Source organism: Asterias rubens, chromosome 21 (assembly GCF_902459465.1).
Source record: "Asterias rubens chromosome 21, eAstRub1.3, whole genome shotgun sequence".
Taxonomy (NCBI): domain Eukaryota; kingdom Metazoa; phylum Echinodermata; class Asteroidea; order Forcipulatida; family Asteriidae; genus Asterias; species Asterias rubens.
This window is the reverse complement of record NC_047082.1, coordinates 6,583,729-6,609,974: the sequence shown is the minus strand read 5'-3', so window position 1 is coordinate 6,609,974 and position 26,246 is coordinate 6,583,729. Positions and strand designations below refer to the sequence as shown.

Genomic DNA, 26,246 nt, shown 5'->3' with positions numbered 1-26,246 from the left:
AAAATAATTTTGCAGAATGCTCAATACCACTGGTTTCTGGATAGAAATGAAACAATTGTTGGGGGGGGGGGTTCATTGCCTAAGAATGACCCAAAATTTAAACGACAGGGTCTGCCAATTCAGACACCCAGTTGAAAAACATTCCTTTTTACAACAGCGTACACAGTTTGCAAATGACTTTGCACATGGTACATTTCTGTTTTCCAGTAAGCAGGGAAGTTCCAGTCCTTACAAATATCTTTGCGTATCAATGAAATGATGCTGACGTACGGTCAGCATTTTTCTACTTAATTAAGCGTCAATATTCTCCTGCTAAGCAGATAAATGAACTCATATAAGCAAAGGTCCGAACTCTGTGGATGTGCGGATGTGCCACAGTCGGCTTGTCACTGAAATAGAAAGTAACTTGTCTTTCCCTAGCGGGTGTTTTTAAAAACACTGCTCTCCTGCGTAGCCTGCAGGGTCTTAAAAACAGCTCAGGCACGCAACAGGCAAATACCCCTAGAATGACATGCTGGTAGCCTGCCAATCTAAGTGACGACGCTGTAGAAGTGACGACATTGGTTGAGCTCAGCAGCTGTGTAATATAACACAGATAGGACGAGGCTGGGGAACGTAATAACAACAACTTAAATTGAATAAAACAAAACAGCACATACCTGGGGTTGCCACGCAGCGCTGCATGGTGCAGAGCGTTGAAGCCATTGTTGTTTGTAACGCAGATGTCGGCATTGTTGTCCAGTAGCAGTGATAGGATGTCATCTCTCTTTTTGCTGATCGCATCGTGAAGTGCTGTGTCCCCTTCTGAATCCTGAAATGGAATCAAAGACAAATATCAATAAAAAAATACCAAGGATAGATCTTCATTATGCCCGGTTCATACTTCCTGCGGATGGGAGTGCAAAGTGAATTTTTATGTCACATGGCTGTTTTCGTTGCGAATGTTTTGCAGGAGTTGAGCACATTTCAACTAATGAGAATTATTTGTTGCTTATTCGTGGGCACTTTCGCAGTCACATGTATGAACCGGGCTTCACACTGTTCCTGTCCTTCCAGTCTCACTTTGGTTACATGCATTAGCATAGAAGAAACCCATCATGGCTTCTATGCCGAGACAGCTATTCCTCTTAGAAAGCCTGAAATCCTGATGAGAACTTAATGAGACAAAAGAATGGAATATTATCAAATTGAAACAATAAATATAAGAAGACACTTTTGAGGATATTAAGTTCAATGATTCTGTATTGTTGCACGTTCCCTGAATGATTTCATGTCAAAACTTTGATCTTTGACCTTCAGTACATCTGGCTGCATACAATGTACTTAATAAGTTCATAAAAACAAAAACAACCCAATCACAGACGCTCTATTCCTTTTGCTTTATTTGTTCCAAAAGAAGGTTACATTTTGAATTTAACTCGACTAATAAACCGTGTAAGTCTCGCACATATTCAAACATTTAAGACCACTTTTGGTCCAACGAATATTGCCTTAACGCATCAAGAAACAATTAAACTTGCAATGCTTGCAATTAGACTTGCAAGTCCCAATGTTTGAATACACGCAAGAATTGCATGTTTAATTGTGCAGGAAGCACTCTGGGGTATCCTTTCTGATAACGCTGGAATGTTTACTCTTAAAGGCAGTGGACACTATTGGTAATTACTCAAAATAATTATTAGCATAAAAACTTACTTGGTAACGAGTAATGGGGAGAGATTGGTAGTATAAAACATTGTGAGAAACGGCTCCCTCTGAAGTGACATAGTTTTCGAGAAAGAAGTAATTTTCCACGAATTTGATTTTGAGACCTCATATTTAAAATTTGAGGTCTCGAAATCAAGCATCTGAAAGCACCCAACTTTGTGTGACAAGGGTGTTTTTTCTTTCATTATTATCTCGCAACTTCAACGACCAATTGAGCTAAAATTTTCACAGGTTTGTTTTTTATGCATATGTTGAGATACACCAAGTGAGAAGAATGGTCTTTGACAGTTACCAATAGTGTCCACTGTCTTTAAAAGCCGGAGCCATTATGGCTCCATTTAAAAGAATATGGTTTCAAAGTAGTGGGTTATATGTACAAAAACACATAATAATTTTTAACCCCATACTCCAATCAAATCTACAAAAAGGTCTTACTCTGAAACTCAAAGAAGCTCATAGTTGTTACTTAATGTTTTTTAACGCTACATACAAAAGACCCAACATTAAATGTTGCCAGCTACTCCTGGGGACTGAAACAGGGTTACCCCCCCCCCCTTCACAGTCCATAAGGATGTAGGCATGGGTATCATCCACTAGGAGCCTGACTGGTAGAGCAGAATGGACAACCTTCCCAACTTTCAACAAAGCAATTATAGTTAAGTGCCTTGTTAACGGGCACAAGTGTCACAACCAGGATTCGAACCCACATTCTGCTGAGCTTGCATTCAGTGTACTAGACCTTTTAGCAAAGATAGGCTACAAGACAAGTAGTGGTGGGTTTAAAACTGGAGCACAAATTTACAGCATAAACTTTACAGCATGTAACTCATCCAATTTGCTAAGCATTGCAGTATTTTGCTTAGTACAGATAGTTGAACAACCAAAATGCGTAATGTACATGTATCTACAGTATGTATATGACTGGTATATCCTGCTAATTTTGCTTAGCTGTTCTAAATCATCATTCTGGAATCCAGCCCCCGATTTCACGAAACTCATCGCAAGTAGCGACGCATCGTAGGGTTTGCGATGCGTCGCAGACCTAAGACACGTCGCGGCTGCGACGAGTTCCACAATACATTTCACCAAACACGTCGTAAACGCGACGAGTCGCAATACAAACTATTTTCACTCTTAATAAAAACAACCCTTTGGACGAGGATGAACTGCTAAAGTTCTGCGGCTGTTTTATGTTGTGTACAACTTGGTCATGAAACAGTCGTGTATTATAGTTCATTCAAGATGGCAGACACTACACCGTTTCGGACTAGTGTTTAGGTATTTTTTTTTTTATTTTTTTTTTTGGGGGGGTTATAATTGTTTATTTGTTTAGTTGTTTTAGTTTGTGTGTGTTCGTTTGTTATGCGTGTGTTTGTTTTCTTTTCTTATACCCGTCCTTTTTTTGGGGGGGGGGGGAGGGTAAATTTCCATTTTGTTGTCTAGTGTCTTCCCGATTGGTTCACGGAAGTTACGTGTGGTAATTGTTATGTCCTTTCATGCATTTTGTGCGTAAACAAATGAAACATAGCATTCTTACGACGACCCTATGGGGTTACTCATCGTAACTTTGATGAAATCGATTTCATACGCCTCGCAACTTACGACGTGTAACCGGTCGCAACTTGCACTTGCGACGCGTCGCAGCGCTTCGTGAAATCGGGGGCAGGTCTTACAACGTAGGTCATCTTAAAGAGAGAGACACATAGTGACCTTGTAGCAGGGGTCCAGGACACCTCACTTGCCACTCACCAGCCTGTTCCCCTGGATCATGTCCTTTAATCTCTCTAAGCATTAAATAGATCCACAGCCCCCTTGATAATCTGGGAATGTAGTTTGCATGCAAGATGACACCATCAAGTATTGGTATCCTGACCTTATTAATCCTTACACCAGAGTCAACTATTCCTGGTTGGGAGACGAGTCTGGGCCCCAAACACGAGTCATGGCAGGTACATGTAGGAGACCAGATCAACTTAAATGGATTGACACATGACCAGGACAAACATGGAGTTCATGGTGCTGCTTAATATGGGTTAGCAATTTAGGGCATTTAGTTCACGAATGCAGTAATGGGTGCATGGGAATACGAACATACAAATATAAGTAAACACATTCGCTAAACACATAACTTTTTGCTAAATAGAGAAGTGAGTTACCAGTTGAGAAGTAATGTCACTCATGGACTTGTTCTTTGCTAATGTTTGCTGATCAGCTCTTCGAAACTGGGCCATGGACGTGTGCTGTTTTGTTGAAGACCCAACTTACAGAGTTCAAAAATTCTCATTTTATTTTCAAATTTCAAAATGCTGTTGAAGCTTATAAATAAAGTAAAGTCAAATCTTTTAGCAGAAACATTTTACATTTTACATGTCAAGTGCTTTTTATCTGATATTGCTTGTAAATTCTGTCCAACAAAATTGCTATGAAATATATTTTAAGTCTTTTGCTCAAATTAAATTGTAACTAAGTGACGCAGCTCTGGCAAAGGAAACAAACTTTCACTGAATACGCAGTGTTAAATGAGTACTGGAAAAAGAATTACTCTGGAGGTATCAAGTGAGATTCAAAGTAGTGATTTAAGTAGTGACAAAGTAGAGCAGGGGTCGATTTCACAAAAAGTTAGGATTCGTCTTATCTCGAGTTAGGACGAGTAACTCGTCCTAACTTAGGATTAATCTTAAGGTCTGTATGCTACAGTACAGGGTTGGGACTCACCATAAGGCCTAAGACTAGTCTTAAGTTAGGAAGAGTTTTGTGAAATGACGGCAGAGATCATAGACTTGCGTGCTACATGTACATGTAGCCCAGTGATCAGTAGCCAGTGTGAATCCTATGAATAATCATCAGGAATACAAAGTGTCACAGGTTAGGAACTATAGGTTCAATTTCATGGACCCTGGTTAAGCACAACAAAATTTGTTCAGCACAGAAAAAGCCTTAAAAAAACCACAGCATTACCAGTCAAAACAGCATGTGATTAACACGCTTACTTAGAGTACATTAAAATCTTTATAAATATTGGTCAAGGTCCAGCATATCCAAATATTTCAGTGCTTAGCATTGCTTATGCTTAGTATGCTTAGTTTCATCAATTTATTTGGCCTAGGGTATGTTCAAATGATGGTGTATATAGTTCTTTAGCTCCGAATTCAAGTCGAGTTAAAGTGCACAAGCAGAAATATTAACTTGATTCAGTATCAACTCTATACACTTTCAAAAGTGCTTTTGGAAATACATATCCAGCCCAGGAATCTGTTATGTGCGGAATTCTTCAATGCCTGTTCGAGATCATCAGAGGTACTGCCATTCCAAAGTGTCACTGACGCTCTGGGCTAACAAGGCATGATGCGTCGTAACATCAACATATCATATTCTTAGCTATTACAGTAGTGATACCAGCTGATGTAACGTCTCGGGCTACTGAGGGCCGGGCGGACGAGCCATGACCCAGACAAGAAAAGGTCACGCTGGGGCCTCTTTGGAGGAGCAACCAACCAGGGTTTTCATCATCTACAAGAGATTTAACTCAACAAATTGCTAACAGTTAGTTAATACGATATCTGGGAAATAATCAATTGTAACTTTAATGCAGGTTTTTGCCATTTTCCTTTTATAGAGTTAATTATGAAGGAAGACAAATGAGCAGACGACACCATGGCATGCATGATGTACACACATGTACTTATGAACCTCATAGAAACATAACATTTTGTAGTCATTAAAAAAATGAAATGGAAATAAAGACAATGTGAACAATCAACCCTGACATTAAGACACATTTCTCCCCCTTACATCGCTGTTTGCTGAGCACATTTAATTTGTGTATTTAAAATCATTTTGGAAAAAGTCCACTGGAACCAATGAACCCAAATGTTACAATTACATGATTATGTCAATTAGGCCCTATGTATATTGTTTATGAATAGGATTGGACATGCTCAGTGTTCTAGCGGTTTAGACATGTCCTCTTAATTGCGAGGGTCATGGGTTTGAATCCCAGCCTGTGGATTTCTTCCGCATAAGTCCGATACTGAATCATCACACATCAAGATGGGGATAAACTCAAAGTAACTTTCTAACCCTCGCACAACTATGCACATAATCTAACCAGTTCACTTCGGAGGACGCAATAACCTGATAACAGGCAAAACTTTATACACACAGTGGTGGTCCTAGCAACTGTCAATCAAGTTTCTGGGCGTGTTTGGCGATAGCCATGTCAACACACATCATGGTATGGGAAGATACTTTGGCGGGATGTGCGTATGAAGGCAATAGACCAATGCATTGACATCATCCAGCCTCCATCTCAGAGATAAACCGATGATGAAACAATGGAATCGCACATAGGCGTGGCACACAGAATAAGCCAACAATCTTTCTGTCTTTTGTCCCCTAGGCAAGGACGACCTACTCAAATTTTATCACATGCATAAGGTCTTATTTTACGGATTTCCTTTGGTCATGGTTTCGTGGCTTCGTTGAACAGGCAGTCTTGGTAAGAGGAAACGCTCATGGTAAGAGGAAGGGCAGCTCTTATGGTTAGAAAAGGAAGCAGATCATATGGTTAGAGGATGGAGGAGGAAGCTCTTATAGTTAGAGAAGGAGCAGCTCTCATGGTTAGAACAAGAAGTAGCTCTTATGGTTAGAGGATGGAGGAGGAAGCTCTTATAGTTAGAGTAGGGGCAGCTCTCATGGTTAGAAAAGGAAGCAGATCTTATGGTTAGAGGATGGAGGAGGAAGCTCTTATAGTTAGAGTAGGGGCAGCTCTCATGGTTAGAAAAGGAAGCAGATCTTATGGTTAGATGAGTAGACAACTCTTATGGCTAGAGTCAGGGCTCGAATTTCACGCTGGACCGCAGGCCCGAGGCCAGTGATTTTTGCTTCGGTCCAGTAAACTTTATGCCGAACAAGTCCGGCGGTCTTGTGTTTTTTTTATGCATACTAATATAGTTACTATTACAAATAATTATATGAAATATATTATCTTTCATTAAAAAATGTATTTCAATCTCATTTAAAATAAAAGTTGTTGTTTTACTTGTCGTCAAATCAGTGTTCTGAGCACGCCTGCGGCACATCAATCCGTCCTTTTTTCACGTGCATCAGGCTGCATACAAGTTTTCCATTCAGTTTACTCATGCCCACACCTTGTACATCTAGTCTTAAACCATTTATGTTTATGCACCCGGGGAGTGAGCGAGCGGGGACGAGGGAGTGATGTGTTGGTACCCGGTGCGGCGGCACACCTTAGTACAGCGATGTTTGTTTACCACTGACCATGTGTAAAGTCTGATACCTTACAAAGGAGTGTTGAATTTGCATTAAGAAGGTCTGGTTGCAATACCACATATCCCTGTGTTGCATGGATTAAAAGTAAGGTCTTGTTGCCAAACGTCTTGCTAAGTATGGCTACCAACAGTGATGAGCTTCTGACTACTGCTGTCACATTTTTGGTCAATCTTTATATGACTATCTTTTTATGAATGCTGCAAATTGCAGTGTTTTGTTGGTGATTTGCCTGTCAAATCGGACTTTTTTTTTGAGGCAGCGAGAATGACGTGAAGTAGGTATATGGAACTTTATTGATTGGGTTTCACAGCAAAAAGGGATGAAAAAGGCCTACTGTTCTACCGTGTTAACTTTTTTTTTTCCTAATAAAATTTTGTTCTTGTAAAAAATCTTCCAATCCAGTAAAAATTCTGAGCAACAAGCCCTGCGGTCTTGTGGATTTTTTCACCAAATTCGAGCCCTGTTAGAGGAGGGGCAACTCTCATGGTTAGAAGAGGAAGCAGATCTTATGGTTAGAGGATGCAGGAGGAAGCTCTTATAGTTAGAGTAGGGGTAGCTCTCATGGTTAGAAAAGAAAGCAGATCATATGGTTAGAGGATGGAGGAGAAAGCTCTTATAGTTGGAGTAGGGGCAGCTCTCATGGTTAGAAAAGGAAGCAGATCATATGGTTAGAGGATGGAGGAGGAAGCTCTTATAGTTAGAGTAGGGGTAGCTCTCATGGTTAGAAAAGGAAGCAGATCATATGGTTAGAGGATGGAGGAGGAAGCTCTTATAGTTAGAGAAGGAGCAGCTCTCATGGTTAGAAAAGGAAGCAGATCATATGGTTAGAGGATGGAGGAGAAAGCTCTTATAGTTAGAGAAGGAGCAGCTCTCATGGTTAGAACAAGAAGTAGCTCTTATGGTTAGAGGATGCAGGAGAAAGCTCTTATAGTTAGAGAAGGAGCAGCTCTCATGGTTAGAAAAGGAAGCAGATCATATGGTTAGAGGATGGAGGAGAAAGCTCTTATAGTTAGAGAAGGAGCAGCTCTCATGGTTAGAAAAGGAAGCAGATCATATGGTTAGAGGATGGAGGAGGAAGCTCTTATAGTTAGAGAAGGAGCAGCTCTCATGGTTAGAAGAGGAAGCAGATCATATGGTTAGAGGATGGAGGAGGAAGCTCTTATAGTTAGAGTAGGGGCAGCTCTCATGGTTAGAACAAGAAGTAGCTCTTATGGTTAGAGGATGGAGGAGGAAGCTCTTATAGTTAGAGTAGGGGTAGCTCTCATGGTTAAAAAAGGAAGCAGATCATATGGTTAGAGGATGGAGGAGGAAGCTCTTATAGTTAGAGAAGGAGCAGCTCTCATGGTTAAAAAAGGAAGCAGATCATATGGTTAGAGGATGGAGGAGGAAGCTCTTATAGTTAGAGTAGGGGCAGCTCTCATGGTTAGAAAAGGAAGCAGATCATATGGTTAGAGGATGGAGGAGAAAGCTCTTATAGTTAGAGAAGGAGCAGCTCTCATGGTTAGAAAAGGAAGCAGATCATATGGTTAGAGGATGGAGGAGAAAGCTCTTATAGTTAGAGAAGGAGCAGCTCTCATGGTTAGAAAAGGAAGCAGATCATATGGTTAGAGGATGCAGGAGGAAGCTCTTATAGTTAGAGTAGGGGCAGCTCTCATGGTTAGAACAAGAAGTAGCTCTTATGGTTAGAGGATGGAGGAGAAAGCTCTTATAGTTGGAGTAGGGGCAGCTCTCATGGTTAGAACAAGAAGTAGCTCTTATGGTTAGAGGATGGAGGAGGAAGCTCTTATAGTTAGAGTAGGAGCAGCTCTCATGGTTAGAAAAGGAAGCAGCTCTTATGGTTAGAGGATGGAGGAGGAAGCTCTTATAGTTAGAGTAGGGCTAGCTCTCATGGTTAGAACAAGAAGTAGCTCTTATGGTTAGAGGGGGAAGCATCTTTCATAGTTCGATGACCAGACAACTCTTATGACTAAAAGATGGGCAGCTCTCATGTGTAGAAGAGGAGGCAGCTCATAAGGTTAGAGAAAGAGCAGCTCAAATGATTAGAGAAGGAGCAGCTCTATGGTAAGAAGAGGAAGCAGCTCTGATGGTTAGAGGGGGAAGCATCTTTCATAGTTCGATGAGCAGACAACTCTTCAGCTAAAAGATGGGCAGCTCTCATGTGTAGAAGAGGAGGCAGCTCATATGGTTAGAGAAAGAGCAGCTCATATGGTTAGAGAAGGAGCAGCTCTCATGGTAAGAAGAGGAAGCAGCTCTTATGGTTAGAGGAGGAAGCATCTTTCATAGTTAGATGAGTAGACAAATCTTATGGCTAGACGATGGGCAGCTCTCATGGTTAAAAGAGGAGGCAGCTCATATGGTTAGAGAAGGAGCAGCTCTCATGGTAAGAAGAGGAAGCAGCTCTGATGGTTAGAGGGGGAAGCATCTTTCATAGTTCGATGAGCAGACAACTCTTACGGCTAAAAGATGGGCAGCTCTCATGTGTAGAAGAGGAGGCAGCTCATATGGTTAGAGAAAGAACAGCTCAGATGGTTAGAGAAGGAGCAGCTCTCATGGTAAGAAGAGGAAGCAGCTCTGATGGTTAGAGGGGGAAGCATCTTTCATAGTTCGATGAGCAGACAACTCTTACGGCTAAAAGATGGGCAGCTCTCATGTGTAGAAGAGGAGGCAGCTCATATGGTTAGAGAAAGAACAGCTCAGATGGTTAGAGAAGGAGCAGCTCTCATGGTAAGAAGAGGAAGCAGCTCTTATGGTTAGAAGATGCAGGAGGAAGCTCTTAACAAAAGACCCTGGCTAGCATGAGCTAACCCCCCAGATTCAGCTCATACAGCTCATTGTAGACAGGGTCTTTTGTTATTGACTAACGCTGGCTTGGGGGTCGGGGCACCATACCCAAAAAAAACAGCGAGCTGCCACATCAATCGATGATGTCATCGTCAGCCATTCACCGTGCAGGAAAACAATGCTGTTTAATTATTGAACTTTTCGTAACGGGAGTTTTGGACTACAGGTGGAAATCGTTGTATCCTGACTGGACTAGCTATGATCCGGTCTGGCTTTTAACATTTCCGGGAAGAATATGAAATATTCTATCCATATATACTAATTGGGGACTTTTGCCGACATTCATAACGGGAAAATTTTCCGTGTTTTTGTGACTTGTTTTCTTTCTTTTTGAAGCCATTTTTTACGTACAATTTTCTCTTTTTAAAATTTGAGTTGCACCGATTTTTTCATACATAACGACAGATATGCTCTTCGTTTCAATTTACTGGGACATTATTTTGGTTGAAATTTATCAGAAAAGGCCGAAAATTACCGAATTCCAGAAGCCTTTTTGACTAATTAAATATTCACACAGAGGTCACGCACGACAAACGATGAATAATTTGCAGATTAAAGGAACGAAATTTAGTGACCTGCGGGTTGACTGTGTATGCAGAGCAGAAGTTAGCGAGGCACCACCTGTCACAACCAACTCACATTATTTAGCATTTTGGCAGGTAACATTTATGTGCTTGCCAAGATTTGGTCAAAATGATCTTTGGCCATGGTGCCCTTTCAAGGCATCCCTACAATGTATTTGACTTTCTGATATTATAATTAGGTGCCCTTTATTCAACCAAAATATTTTGCCCTTCCAGGAATAATCTTCATTGTCGCAAAAAAACTTCACAACCCAAACCCAACATCCTATATTTGAGTTCACAAAACATCAATCTCTATTAATGTATGTTAGAATAAACTACGAGGGAATTGTTTACATTGGCTCACGGAAAATACAGCTTTGGTTCTCTCATACAAATGTTTGAATGAATCAAAATAGACTGGTGCCATTACAATTGTTCTAAGGGGGATGCAGGAAATTGTCCAGAAAGACAGTGGATTTCCCTCAGGCTTGTTTTTTGTGATCAATTGACAAGGGTACCGTACCTTACAGATTTATTGTGTTATTAGTGAGCAACTAATCAGCTGGAAAAACTGTCATCTTTCTCCAATATTTGTAGCTTCTTAAATTGGTTGTCAGGGAACCAGATATTGATTTATTGTTTGAAGTGGTGACTGATTGGCTGAAAAGACTGTCTGCCTACTCTCTGCATTTGCAGCTTTTTAAATTGGTTTTCAGAGTACCAGATATTGACTTATTGTTAAAGTAGGCCACTGATTATCTGCAAAGCCTGGTGTCTGCTCGAACTACATTGTATTTATAGTTTTTGAAACTGGTTTTCAAGGGTTCCTGACAGTATTTCGTTTTTGGTAGTGGGGTGCTGATTATCTGGGAAGACTGGTGCCCTCTCTCAGTTTGTAACTTTTGTAATTGGATGTCAGGGTACCGAGTACTGATTGATTGTTGCAAGTGGGATACAACTGGTCATCTTGGAAAAAACTTGTGCCTATTTTTAGAATGTGTAGCTTTTGTAATTGGTTGTCAGTGTACGCAAGAACCAGATATTGTTTTTTTGTTGGAAGATGGCTAGTGATCGTTTGGGAAGACTAGTACCCTTCTTCAGAGTGTTGAGGTTAAATGATTGGTTTGTCAGGGTACCAGATACGGATTCAGTGTACAGCTGGAGGTCTGTTACTCATCAAATAGCCATCCAAGAAAAGATGTGTCTGCCCGCTCTGTTATACAACAGTAAGGTCACACACTGAGAATGGGAGGTAAAAGGATGTTTAATGTGACCATAAAGCATGTTACCCTGGATAAGCTTGGTCACATTATGGGGTCTGATTGCCGATAACATGGGGAGCATGCTGAGTTCACTACGTGTAACCGCCAAGTGAAATGTCATGACTTTATGCCAACGGGTTGCATTACATCTCAAACATAGCCACCACAAATCATCCTCAGCTTGCTGCCTATAAATAAACAATATCATTTCTGTTGTGGTTTAAATGGAGAGGAATACAGAACACAAGTTTAGGTGTGAACTATTTGGCTATGATACAAGCATCTGTTCAGCGCCATGTACATGTAGTACAAGATTTCTAAATTCACATACAAATCATAACTATTATTCAACTGTGATATAACAGTGACTGGTTTCTACTTTTTAATATTTGATTTGCCTGAACTGAGAAAAATACCGAGTATGGCGAGTGCTTGATTCAGATCAGTTAAGGGTTATGACCAAATTATAAAGTTTTATATCACACCTCTTGCTTTTTCTGTATTCTGGTTGGCTGAAACACGGTCACGTGGGATGAACTAATATAGGCTAGTGATCGCGTGCGCGTGTTTTGCGGGAATAGTACCAGAGCGGGCACTAGTCTTTGCAAATAGTGCCCGCGGTAACAGCGCCCTCTCTTGACTTGAACCGTGAACAAACTACAAAATTCCTTTTTCTGTTCTTGTTTGACATTTTAAGACCGAGCTGTGTTATAAAACACATATTGACTGGCATAATTCGGTAAACATCACACCTGCATAAGAATGTATCAGAACTGAAACAACATCAAAAGCAAAACCTGTACATGGTACTGAGACACTGCTGGCAGAAAGTTTGAAAAGAAAACCTGGGGAGCGCTGTCAGGCTCTGAACTTCCCAATTATATTGTTATCTTGGGTGTGTGTGTTCCATTTCCTACCGAACATCCCATACATGTACAGTGTGTGTTTCATTTCACAAAACCAATTAACTCAATGTGGATCACATTACCTTACATTTCTTTAGCTGATAAGCACGCAAATTTGATTAGCACAGAAAATGTTGATTAGCAGAAATAGGTAACCAGCCAGCATTCCATGGAATTCACAGGTGAAACTACTGTGACTGGTGCTTTGCATTTATTTTGCTTACTTAATAAATCTGCTATAAGAAATATGTTTTTTGAAGTCGATTGAACCTAGAGATAACATGGCACGCTCAACATATTGTCCTGTCCTACCTGGAGTAGATAACATTTCAGCCACGCCCCACTGCGATCACAATTAATCCTTAATTGGATGATTTCAAGATTCAATTAAAAACCCATTAATGATACAGTGGAGGTATATTAAAGATAATTGGTATTAATACCGACTAATGGGTACCAATGTGCACAGAGAAAGTTCAGCACGTTAAGAAAGATCATCTGAAGTAATTTAAGCTGCTTAAGTTTATTTTTGCTGCGTAGAATGACGTCATCTACATGTAACCTACATTTAATATGGACTCTGGATGACACGTCACATAACATGTGTACATAAAGTACATGTAACTTCATTTCCACCAGGTTAGGAGAAAAAGTACAGATGGGGTAAAAGACACTGGACACTATTGGTAATTGTCAAAGACCAGTCTTCTCACTTGGTGTATCTCAACATGCATAAAATAACAAACCTGTGAAAATTTGAGTTCAATTGGTCGTCGAAGTTGCGAGATAATAATGGAAGAAAAAACACCCTTTTCACACAAAGTTGTGTGCTTTCAGATGCTTGATTTCTGGACCTCTCAACCTAATTCTAAGGTCTCAAAATCAAGTTCATGGAAAATTACTTCTTTCTCGAAAACTATGTTACTTCAGAGGGAGCCGTTTCTCACAATGTTTTATACTATCAACAGCTATACATTGCGAGTTAACAAGTAAGGTTTTATGCTAACAATTATTTTGAGTAATTCTCAATAGTGTTCAGTGCCTTTAAGTCTGCTGTGTAGAATGACGTCATGTACAATGTTCATGTACATGTAACCTACATTTAGTATGGACTCTGGATGACACGTTACAAACATGCAGCTACATACCCTTTCCAACAGGTTATGACAAAAAGTACAGATGGGGTTAGGAGTTGACTGAGGGCAGTCTTGCTGAGCAGAACACTTCTGGGGACTGTGGTTCAAATCCTACCTCGGATCAAAGCCAAAGATCACCACAAGACTGGATGGGTTCTGGCAATATCTATATTGGTCTTGGTTTTTATCCTACTTTTATGTTGGATGTCTTCAATATCTGCTATTTGAAGGTGACAAAGTGGAAGGCAATTTTGGGTACTGATTTGGGTACTGATTTGCTGATGATAGGAAATAAGTAATGACGAATTATAAAACAATATTACATTTGCAGTCAAGGAACAAGACTTCATATGGCAGTCACAAGGTCCATCACAAACAAACCACTTTCCATTCAGAAAAGCCACAACAGTTTGTACATGAACCTGCTAGCCACTCAAAATGTGCAACATCAATTAACCTTTTCTCTTAAAAAAACCTCAACAATTTCAATACCAAATAAATTGCAAACAAAACTTAACCATAGCTCAAGGCTTTTAATTTCCTCTTTGAGTGGGCAAGGCCTTTTTCATATTCCATTTGGCACTTCAATTGGCAAGGCCAAGACTAGGGCAACAGAAGACATTGGTTCCATGGCCTCTGCATGTATGTCATTCCAGGCCTGTAGTCCTTTGTGTTTAGGTCTGATATTGTCAGATGTTAATTTTAGAAAAAAACGTGTTATTTGCTTCATGTTCACTCAAAAACTGAATTGAGGTGTGAATTCAGTTCAGTACTGATCTGGGCAAAATCTTATGATGGTGAATGCTACATGTATATATCATTACTAGCTTTAGAATTTCATATATGTAGGTGCGACGCGACTTTCAAAAATATGAATTCTTTGGAAAATCTTAAAGTTAAATCTTTTGAAGAGGCACCAAGGCAGCAATCAGGTGCAACAAAAGCCATGGCGTCAGCGAAATTACAGACGTGGTTAGTAATAGAATGTTAGCTAAGCACAATCTGTACAGAGTAACAGTAGCTGCTTAGCTAGGTGCAGAGTATCGGATGGTTAATTAATATAACGAAGCCGTTGGCAAGCAACTGGGCAAGCACCTGTCTATAGGCACTGAGTTCATGGTAAAATGCCAGCCATGGAAACATTCCACACACTGGTAATGATATCAGAGGTGGACACCCATCCCATCAAAGTATAACACACCGACCCAGGACCGCCAACACCGAATGCTTCGTGTCGGACCTTATTAGCCAGGGCTTTAAATGGCCTGCGCAAAAAACAGCGAAGTTGCAAGCGTTATGGGAGAGGAAAGCTCCCTGCAAACCATTTGGGGAATTCTGAAACAGGAATTCATCTTGTAATTAACCACAAAATCAACCCAATTGGTGGTAACACTGGCAGTGAAGGGTTAAACAGACCTGGCGGCGATTAGTGACACATGTCACGCTCTGGGCTTTTGGAAGAGTGCGGCCAGATTGCTTTGGTTAATTAACTCTGATGGCACCCATGTTTCTTGGGCTTCTTCTCCCATTACCCAAAGTAATTGGATGGGGATTTGTCACATTGGTACACACTTTGGGAATTTCTTACAAAACATTGAAGTATAAACTTCCCTTTTGACCTTTATAAAAAGAGGGGCAAGGTTTGTATTTTACATGACTGTTTAAAAATATAATAAATAAAATCTCATTTTGATACCAAGATTCCTACAAATATAATAAATTGAAAATTTATAAAGAGGGACTTTTTTGAGGTACAAATCGACTTTGACAAATTCTCAACCTTAGTTTAACGTTTGGTAATATTGTCAAAGACCAGTGTTCTCACTTGGTGTATCCCAACATATGCATAAAATAACAAACCTGTGTAAATTTGGGCTCAATTGGTCATAGAATTTGCAAGAGAATAATGAAAGAAAAAACACCAATGTTGCATTACTTTGTGTGCTTTCAGATGCATCATAAAAGGCTTCAGCCGAAGTCTTTTCTAATTTGAGTGAGAAATTACTTCTTTCTCAAAAACTACAGTACTTCAGAGGGAGCTTTTTCTCACAATGTTTTATACTATCAACAGCTCTCCATTGCTCGTTACCAAGTAAGTTTTTATGTTAACAATTAATTTGAGTAATTACGAATAGCGTATAGTGCCTTTAGTATACAAAGGCCCCACAGCAATAAAAAGACATCTTCCTTCATCATGGGGGCATTTTTTTTGTATATTTATTTTTCTACATTCAGTATGAAGAAGTGAAACCCCTGTGAGGTACAGTACACATGTATGTCTTTCCTCCCTCTATTGGCAGCGCATCAGTTTTTAAAATGTCTAAAGGCAATGGGATGACATTTCATGACAAGTCTGAGCTTGTCCAGTACATTACTTGCAATGGTGTACTTTGGGTTAATAAATAACAGAAACATTAGTGCTCCTGGATGGAAATCGTTTAGGAACCGGGTGACAAAGAAGAAGAACGACCCCCCCCCCCAAAATAAAACAAAAAAAAACCCCAAATAAACAGGGAAATTCTGTGCACTAACGAGTCACTTACAGCACACATGACATGGTATTTTAGCCAATACGATGGCCATAATTTGTGTGCTTGAGCAGCTCTGTGAGATTGGTCCATAATCAACTACACAAAGCTATGCTCCTCTTATTTACTTAAACAACACTAACATCTCTTATATAGCGCATACACTTTCTTATACACTTTGCCTGTCAGCAGCATCTGCCATACACCATGTCCATAGATATGATAACCACTATTTACACATCCTCATGACTGGGTCAACTGACTGGCTTATTTTATTCAGATGACATTCTTAGTGAGTCCTTGATAACGTACAGCACCAGAATAAACTAAATATTGATGAGATACATCTACATGTAAGTATCGACAACCGACAAACATCCAGCAGTATCCTGACCTCCGACTTCCTGGCGTTTTTTGAAAATAATTTATGCAAGGTTGCCCCAAAAGCCACTACTGGTAAGGGGCTACAAGAAGAAAAATATTAAAGATGAAAATAAATCAGATGAGCTGAAGGTAGGAATTGATATTCCTCTTAAAACAGTCTAGATTGTAGGATAGAAGAAAACATGCAAGGAGTTCCAAAGAGATGCAGTACGTGGAATAAAGCTGTTAGAATGATTCTTTGTTCTACATCTCAGCAAAGCAAGATCGTATGGGTGAGAACAGCAGACAGCCTGATTCCATACTCAAACATTCTTAATTGGAAGAACTATGTCAGACACACAAATGGCACATTTTCCATGTTCATTAACTTGTATAAATATTGTTATATGTGTTAAGCGTCTTGCTTAACGACTGACAGGGACTCAAACGCCTATTTTGCTTACCAGAAGCTTGTGTCTGGTGCTCTTATCCGCTCAGCCTTGACACACGTAAAGATTGGTTTAAAATAACTTTTTAAATAAATAACCTTATGGAGTTTTACGTTGGGGAGATTTTGTTTCGTCCATTACTTTAGTCTAATGTAGTTTATGACCATAAAAATGATATATGTTGTTAAAAATGTAATACTAATTAACAACATATATAAAAGTAAAAATAAAGTCAACATAATAACGAAGAAAAACCGATATTTAAACTTGACCTCAGGTCAGGTTAGTTGGAAAAAATTAAGAATTTGTGCCCATCTCCAATCAAGAAACTTACGCAGACGCTTGTTTTGGCTGCGCGGGGTGGAAAGCCTTTTCATTGGTCTCTTGGGCGTCGGCTTCCTCTTTAAAATGCGTCACGCGTTTATCTAACGCCCTTGCGACCATCGTGCGTCCGCGTATAAACCAGCTTTTAGTAGTTTCACATTCGGGCGTAGATTTACAAAAGGGGTTTCAAAACATTTAAAATCAAACGAACATCCTTGTCCCAGAGTTTTACTTCTGTCTATACATAGACTTTAACCGATAATTGTGTATTTGTTTAAAAAGCTAAAACTTATTTAAACAAGCTATAATGGGTATTTTTGTTGTCTAAATTCGGCATTAAGAACAAATTAAAGCAAAGATTTGATTCACAAAAAAATAAAGTTCTTCAGTTGTCGTGTTTTCTCGCTCCGGTGCGCGCGAGACTTGCACAGTCTATTGACAAAAAATACCAGCTCAAGTTAACTAACATAAGAAGTTTTGTTAAATTTTTTTGTGGTGCCATCATATCCTTTGAAGTGTTTACAGTCAATGTAAACTGTACTACTTTTGACATCAAACCAGATTGTAAAAGAAATGTGTAGTGTTTGGCAGGGGGAAATATAATACAGTCTCATACTTGAGGTATATTTCAGAAGTTACACAAATTTCATCAGCATACATTAGTTAGGTTAACTTTGCCATGTAGGTCGAGGTAAGGGGTTCAATAAGGGAATGGAATGAGGGGGCTGATGTTCTTAGGGCAAACACGTAAGATTGAGCTTGTTTAGCGTCTTGTCTTCAACTGTAACGGATCTGGGTAATGATAACAACCGAGGAATGAAAAAAGGAAGATGGGTAATCTATTCAATTCAAATACACATTTATCTAACCCATCTTTTGTTGTTGCTACACCACAGGGATTAAAGGAGCGAAGATTAGGATCAGGCTTAAGGAATAGCTTATACAACGTGTTAGCTAGCGAGCCGTGCACGCCGTGTTACAACGGCCAGTTGGGCTGAAAACACGGGCAAAATTTTGATGCACGGCTTGGTTGAAGCCGTGCTGTCTAATAATTTCAGTGGAAATTACTGAACTTCTTTTATTATTTTGTTGTTGTTGAACAGTTTAAAAACAGCAGTGAGTAAAATTAGATTTGGTTTTACCAGATTTCCTTCTCCTTTTTGAATCAAAATTTAACGACGCAACCATAAAACAATCACTCGAAGTTGCCTCGAAAACGCTGACCACATTTAGACCACACAAAACACAATGCACAACACAAACCACACATTACATGTACACAACGCACGTGCAAATTACACAACGCAAGCGAGACACGCAGACTTCGTATTAATGGTCAGTCGTCGTCATCGACCGTCATCAGCAGGCAGCATGAACTCCATGCACGCGTGGTATGATAGAGGCGAATTCACACGCGCGTTTTCATTCAGATTATTTTAGGTACCAATCTCATCTCCACGATCCTACAAACCATCGCGCTCTGGATTTTTCTACTATGACGTCAGTATCGGTAACTGAGTGACACGCGGCGCAGTGCACCTTTTACCGCATACGTTCTGCAGTTGCTTTGTGGATTGGTTCCGCAGTTTTTCCCAACTCGACGGTGGCAAACATGACGATCTTTTTTCCTTCTAGAAATTCAAGGGCACATCGTTTGTTTGTTGTAGAGTTTGTTTGAAACATCGAGACTTTTCTGGATTTCAATGTATGCTTCTCTTGTGTGTTAATGCAGTTGACAAAACGATGTTTATTTTCCGCTCGAAAGGTTCAAAAACTGGTTCTTGTTTCTTTACAAATCTCAAGTCGGTTTTGCTGTAGACCTCCCAAATTTATTTTTCAATGCATGGTACGTTTTTCTGCCCAGTGGAACTACTTAAATGGCACTGTCTTTCGTAACTGTTTGTTCTTTATTCTCTGCAGACTGTTTACAAATTGCCTTTGACCCAGTTTCAACAATTAAACAACCTAGAAGGCTTAAATGTTATGAAACCTAAACAAATACTAAGGAAAATATTAATTACCATGATCAGTCAGTTTAAATTAAGCAAACAATTATGGTACATGTAAATCACTCTTGACATTTTGATTGGTTGCAAATACTTGTGTGAATCATTATTTTACATTTAATTAATTGATTGATTTGTTTAAAATAAATACAAAAACTATTATCAGTTTCTTGACCTTGGGCCTATAGTTCGGAAATCGAATGAACAAGAATGAATTGAAAATTCGTAGATTGAATTAGTAGATGATAACTCTTAATTTCTTCAATACCTCTTCATTTTTTTTAGTCTTTAAGCAAAAATTTGTATCAAGAGTAAAACATGCCCAAAAATGTTTTGTTGACAGTAAACTTGTACGGCATTATTATATAATTTCTACGGGGGGTAGACAGATTTGGCGCTGCGCGCTCGTGTTGTGTGCTTTTTGTAGTGATTTTAGGTTGCACTCCCACTTTTTCAGTTTGCACTCCCACTTTCCAAATTCCTGGCTAAGACACTGAGCTTATGGAAGGCGAGTTTTAGGGTGTACCTGCATTTGGCAACCTAGTTCTAGTGACGTCTTGATGGCATCACTACCAGCAAAGTTGCCATGTGCAGCTAAGGATGAGATATAAGACATGAACAGAGAAATAGAGTTTCTTAGGATGTACCTGTATTTGGCAACCTAGTTCTAGTGATGTCTTGATGGCATCACTACCAGCAAAGTTGCCATGTGCAGCTAAGGATGAGATATAAGACATGAACAGAGACATAGAGTTTCTTAGGATGTACATGTACCTGTATTGTGCAACCTAGTTCTAGTGATGTCTTGATGGCATCACTACCAGCAAAGTTGCCATGTGCAGCTAAGGATGAGATATAAGACATGAACAGAGACATAGAGTTTCTTAGGATGTACCTGTATTGTGCAACCTAGTTCTAGTGATGTCTTGATGGCATCACTACCAGCAAAGTTGCCATGTGCAGCTAAGGATGAGATATAAGACATGAACAGAGACATAGAGTTTCTTAGGATGTACCTGTAAGCTTGGATGGCAACCCAATTCCAGTAATGTCTTGACTACGCCATAGTGACCTTTGTTGACCCCGATGTGAATGGCGGTCTGCCTCCGTTTGTTGCGAGCGTTCAGGTCAGCGTTATCACGATGAAGTAGCTCAATGACGGCAGGCTCATCACCGAATGCTGCATGATGGATTGCACGGTCTCCATCCTTGTCCTGAACAAACAGGGAAGTCAGATTGGAATTATAGAAAGAAAAAGAAAGAGATGAAGAAAATATGTACAATTGGAAGAAAACAAAACCATACAGTACAAAACCATACAGTACAAAACCATACAGTACAAAACCATACAGTACAAAACCATACAGTACAAAACCATACAGTACAAAACCATACAGTACAAAACCATACAGTACAAAACTATACAGTACAAAACCATACAGTACAAAACCATACAGTAAAAAACCATACAGTATATACGGCAAGGCATAAGTTCTACAAACTTTGGTTTAAGATAAGGAAAAACAAATCCAAACTTGTTTTGGTCTTGTTTTAACAGTACTGCTTTAAAGTTGAAATAATTGTGAAAGTCTATACTTATTATGTAAACAGTGTAATATCTTGCCTCCTACGATATCCCCCAAAATTCTCAAGGTCACTTTTATAATAACAATATGACATGCGCTAGGTAATAAAACAATATTAGATGTAGCGCATGCAAAACAATATGCTGTTTCAAGGGAAAGTCATTTCCTTGTTTCAAAAGATTGTTTTTTTATATAATTACAACCCCAGGTAATAAGGTTTTGATTAATCACTCTCCAATGTGCGTTGTACTTTTAATAGACAACTATTTAAATAAAAGGTACCATACCACATCTTTATTACAGTGGACATCCTTGCAGTGGACACTATCGGTAATTACTCAAAATATTTATTAGCATAAAACCTTACTTGGTATTGAGTATAAAACATTGTGAGAAATGGCTCTCTCTGAAGTGACGTAGTTTTCAAGAAAGAAGTAATGTTCCACGAATTTGATTTCGAGACCTCAGAATTAGATTTTGAGGTTTCGAAATCAAGAATCTGAAAGCCCACAATTTTGTGTGACAAGGTATTTTTTCTTTTAATTATTATCTTGCAACTTCGACGACCAAGTAAACTAAATTTTTTAACAAGTTTTTCATTTTATGTATGTTGAGACACTCCAAGTGAGAAAACTGGTCTTTGACAATTACCAAAAGTGTCCAGTGACTTTAAAAGAAAGGCATTGAGTTGAACTACATATAACTGACCTCCATCTCCACATCTACACTGTGCCTAATCAGTACTTTAATGACATCAGTGTGGCCATTCTGACTAGCTGCTTGTAATGCAGTGTGACCAGCGAACTGTACATTGACCTGTTGACAGATAAATACAAGTGGTAAAGCAATAATTAGTCTTCTACTGTAAATCATTGGTTCATTTACTCTGCAAGAACTTGCCATCCGCTTAAATAGTAAAACTAAAACTTAACTTTGGTTGTAACGACAAGTAAAAATACCTTATATAGGTTCTCATATAGCGCTTTATGAGTGTATCAAAGCACTCAGTATTTGTTTCTTGCAAGGTATGTGGAGCTAGTCTTTGACATACGTACTTATGTATAAGACCTTTATGATCACAAGGTGATTAGGTGCAATATGCTGCCGATCAGACCAGGAACACAGGGGCAAGACCCTTCTCTACACAACACACAGGACCATCTGAAGGACACAGCAAAAATGGTTTAGTGTCTTGCTTGAGGACACAAGTTTCATGACCGGGCCTGGAACCCACTCTCTGCTGAACAGAAACATTAGAGCTTGAGTCCGGTGCTCATCCACTTGGCCACAACACGCCCGACATATCAACAAGCGTCAGTTGCAGAGATGATTCTGACATACTAAATTTGAACTTGAGCATTTGAGCACCAAGTAACATTTGAAACTTTACAAAGTGTTCATACAATAACAAGCAAGCATCTTGAAAAAGACAACACACCATACAACTTGAAATTTCAAATTGCATTTTTAAAATAAAAACAATAAAAGAGGTTTATGTTTTGTTAGAGATTTTGTGGATGTTCATATCAGTCTTATTTTGATAGAGGCAATGAAAATAATAATAATTGTTAATTTTTGCAGACCTCAAATGCTATTTTAATGATAATGACAGAATGGCAAACAGAAAATTTTCTCTAAAAATTAGTACAGTATAAACTTTATAATCTATGACTTTCAAATTAAACTTAAACAAAACTGACGACCAATTCTGCCTTTAAAATATGATTGCTTGATGTACATACATTTTATGACTATTAATATTGATCAACTCATTTATGCTCAAAGAAGATAGACTAAACTGATCAAAACTAAGCATCGTTTCACCATCACCTGCATGTCTTTAAGAGCAGGACACAAAAACAAATCAACTGTGTGAACAATTTTTTAAGTTCATACTTTAATTATTTATGCGTTATTCTCTAAATATGTGCGTTTTTTAGGGATACTTTAACTTTCTTTGTAATTTCTTGAACCAGTAAAGCATCTATTTTACAGCAGTTTGGGTGCTCCAATACAGGAGGGTTACAACTCCTTTGGTTGCAGCCCCCATTTGTACTAACTTAGTTTTTGTATCTTTATTTATTTACTTGTAACCATTAGTCCTGTAATTGTGTTGTTGTACAAATGGAAATAAAACAAACAAACAAACAATCATAACAAACAAACTTTTAGTTCAATCACAACTCTCAAAAGAGATATTTTATAATGGTAGGCCAACCTCTCAAGGATGGCTGAACAGTGTATGAAGACCTACACAACTGTACATGTACATGTTATATTTATGCAATTTAAACAAATATAAACTTCCACTGTCATCAAAACAGGAATAGCACGGCTGGCTCAAAAAAGGGTTGACAAAACAGAAGAAGACAGTAATGAAATTGAAGACGTCTATCAACAAACCAGTTGAAAAATTGGGGTCGAGTCTGGGACAAGTAGAGTGTCTTCAGGAAGAAAACTGTGACCCGTTAGCATCCTCTTTAATTGGGCTTTCTGACATACCTCCTACTGGAGATAGACCGGAAACAAGAGGCTATTCCAGTGATCTATGGCTCTTCAAATAACAACTAACAAATTTCTATTACTAACGAGTTGTTACTGTAAATGCTTTTTAATTTGACCATGTTAAAAAAAAACAATATATTTGAATGTTTGGGTAAAGGGACGACAAAAATGTCATAAATCAGGGACTGTGTTACAACTATGGAACCTGTGACTGGTCATCAAAAATAATTGTTTTGTTCTTGTCAGGAGAGACACAGTGAATAAATAAAACAATATTTCAGATATATTGTTTTATTCTTTTTTTCTAACAGTAAACTGAGGTCAGAAACCATATTTTGGGGATCAGGTATTTATTTCCTAAAATGTTATAAATTTGTGTTATTCACAATACAGTGCAGTTGAGTCACCCAGGAGAGAATGTTTTTGTTTAAGGATGGCAGTCGAATTGCCGAATTAACAAAACACTTCATATTAAGCTCTTTGTCAAAACAAAAAGAGTATCTACAAGCCTTGCATCATTACCCAGCGAATTCCAACAAAATATCTTTATTGTATAAAAAATAAAAAGATTCTCATGTGAAAAATATATACAGTGGAGTGCGGTTAAAAAGCAGAATGCCTGTAGGCTAGGCTAGATGATGCCTTCCCTCTCCCAGCGTCGCCTTAGAGGCATTAAGTGTTCCCAAGTCACTAGGATCCTTCTTCAAAGCAAACACTTAGCGGCTCACTGTATTGTCAGGGCTCGCCCTTAACATTAGCCAGACATAAATATTGACTGCTATGAGGGGTGCGGTTAAAAATATAGGCCCTAGGTGATGTCGAAGCTTAGAGCATAGTCATGGGTTTACATCACAAAGGGCATATCATTTTAACTGTGCCCCGAATATTAAGCAATCAATATTTCCTTTATATACCTAATAATATAGATTCTTCTTATCTGATTAGTTAAAAGATTTCCTGAACTGACAAGGCAAGAGTAAAAGCACATTGATGTTTTGTAAAATGAGACATATAAGAACTAGTTAGTGATGTTATTATTATTATCTATTTGTTTTCTATTTTTAAAGTGAATAGCTTGAATATATACAAATCTATTAAGGCTGAGTCACACTGCAGTGATAACGAAAACGATAACAATCACGACGCAAAGACCAGGCATGCAACTGCCCGATGAAAAAAAAAGAGGAAACTTTTCGAGACCCACAATGGTACCCTAAAAAGTGTTGAGGTTTTTTATGCTCTTAGGATCAATCTTAGCATGTATGCCAAAGACAAAGTGAAGTGTTGCACCGTAATTCTAAGGTGGCAAAGCATCGGGAGTTGATTAAGTTGAGGAAAACTAACTATTGTTTCCCAGGTAATTATGAAATTTGCATAAAATTATTATTCCCCCCCCCAAAAAAAAAAAAAAAAAAAAATCAGATTTATTTTTTATTTTTTATTTTTTTTGGGGGGGGAATAATAATTTTATGAAAATTTCATAACTACCTGGGAAACAATAGTTAGCTTTCCTCAACTTAATCAACTCCCGATGCTTTGCCGCCTTACAATGTTCGGTGAGAGCCACTTGTTCCCGCTTGCCGTCTTGCACATCACACAATATGCCATTCCTGGCTTGTCCACTTTCCGGACGGTTTCTTTTGGATGTCATTTTGACGGACGTTTGAAGATGCGACTGTTTCGTAGCGCAATGTGAGACTCGCAGTATACATGCACGTTTGGTAACTAACTCACACACACATACATACATGTACAATATGTGTATACTATTGCAAAATAGCGGGACCAGACGAAGACATGACCTTAGACTCATTTCAAGGCTGTATAATAACTTGGTTTAGCACAAACTCGCCTGCGCCACGGGGTGCGTTCCACTGTTCCAGATTTTTCGACAGTACACACGGCTATTATTAATTACCGCACGCAGTGTGTAAACGTATGCATTGCTTGCTGTGGGCTTTAGATTGACCATGCAGTAGAATGGATTGCGTGCCGCGGCAGAGGCCAGACCATGCGTTAAAATGCATTGTTGTAAATTGTCTTAAGATCGCGCTAACCGCGGAATGTTTTTCTTAGCGCTAATCTTTTTTTTTAAAACGCGGAATTCCGCGGAAAGGCGGAAGAGTTGCATGCCTGAAAGACAATGCGCTATTAGAATGTGTTCTCTTTGCGTCATGATCGTTATTGTTTTTGTTACAGTGTAACTCGGCCTTTATACAGTATTTTAATTAAAATTGTTAGTTGTGTGTAACACATTTTATGCCAATAAAATACAAAAGTAAATGAAAGTTATGGCTGTGAATGTTGTTGGCAAAGCACTTACATTAGCGTCTGGTCTTGCCAGGATCTCTTCAGATTTGACTCCATCTCCATTTGCTGCTGCTTTAACTAACTCCTCATTGATGTCTCCTGTAATATGGGTCTCAAATAGTTTCTTCAGAAGAGCTGATAACCTCTCTAAAAATATTATATACAAAATATAAAAATAATAATGAAATTAATATAGCAGCTTTAATAAGATCAAAGTGTTTCACAGCGGTTGGGTTGGTGTATTGGTATCTTTCATCATCCCCTTCCACCTCTGTGGGACCTTTGGTTTGAATCCCAACAAGGGCACTATGCGAATTGGGTTTTCAATCCCTTCCACCTCTGTGGGACCTTTGGTTTGAATCCCAACAAGGGCACTATGCGAATTGGGTTTTCAATCCCTTCCACCTCTGTGGGACCTTTGGTTTGAATCCCAACAAGGGCACTATGCGAATTGGGTTTTCAATCC

At 38.9% G+C, this 26,246-nt stretch overlaps 1 protein-coding gene across 1 annotated transcript in view; it reads right to left on the bottom strand.

Moving 5' to 3' along the window:
* Window positions 1–530: 530 nt before the first annotated feature.
* LOC117304789 (E3 ubiquitin-protein ligase MIB1-like) overlaps window positions 531–26,246 on the bottom strand; it is a 37,526-nt gene continuing 11,810 nt past the window's right edge. The window contains exons 9-13 of the mRNA XM_033789398.1: window positions 25,794–25,927; window positions 21,674–21,781; window positions 20,396–20,593; window positions 660–811; window positions 531–606 (exon numbers count right to left, since the gene is read on the bottom strand). Of these exons, the coding sequence (XP_033645289.1) occupies window positions 531–606; window positions 660–811; window positions 20,396–20,593; window positions 21,674–21,781; window positions 25,794–25,927 (668 nt within the window). The remainder of the gene's footprint in view (window positions 607–659; window positions 812–20,395; window positions 20,594–21,673; window positions 21,782–25,793; window positions 25,928–26,246) is intronic.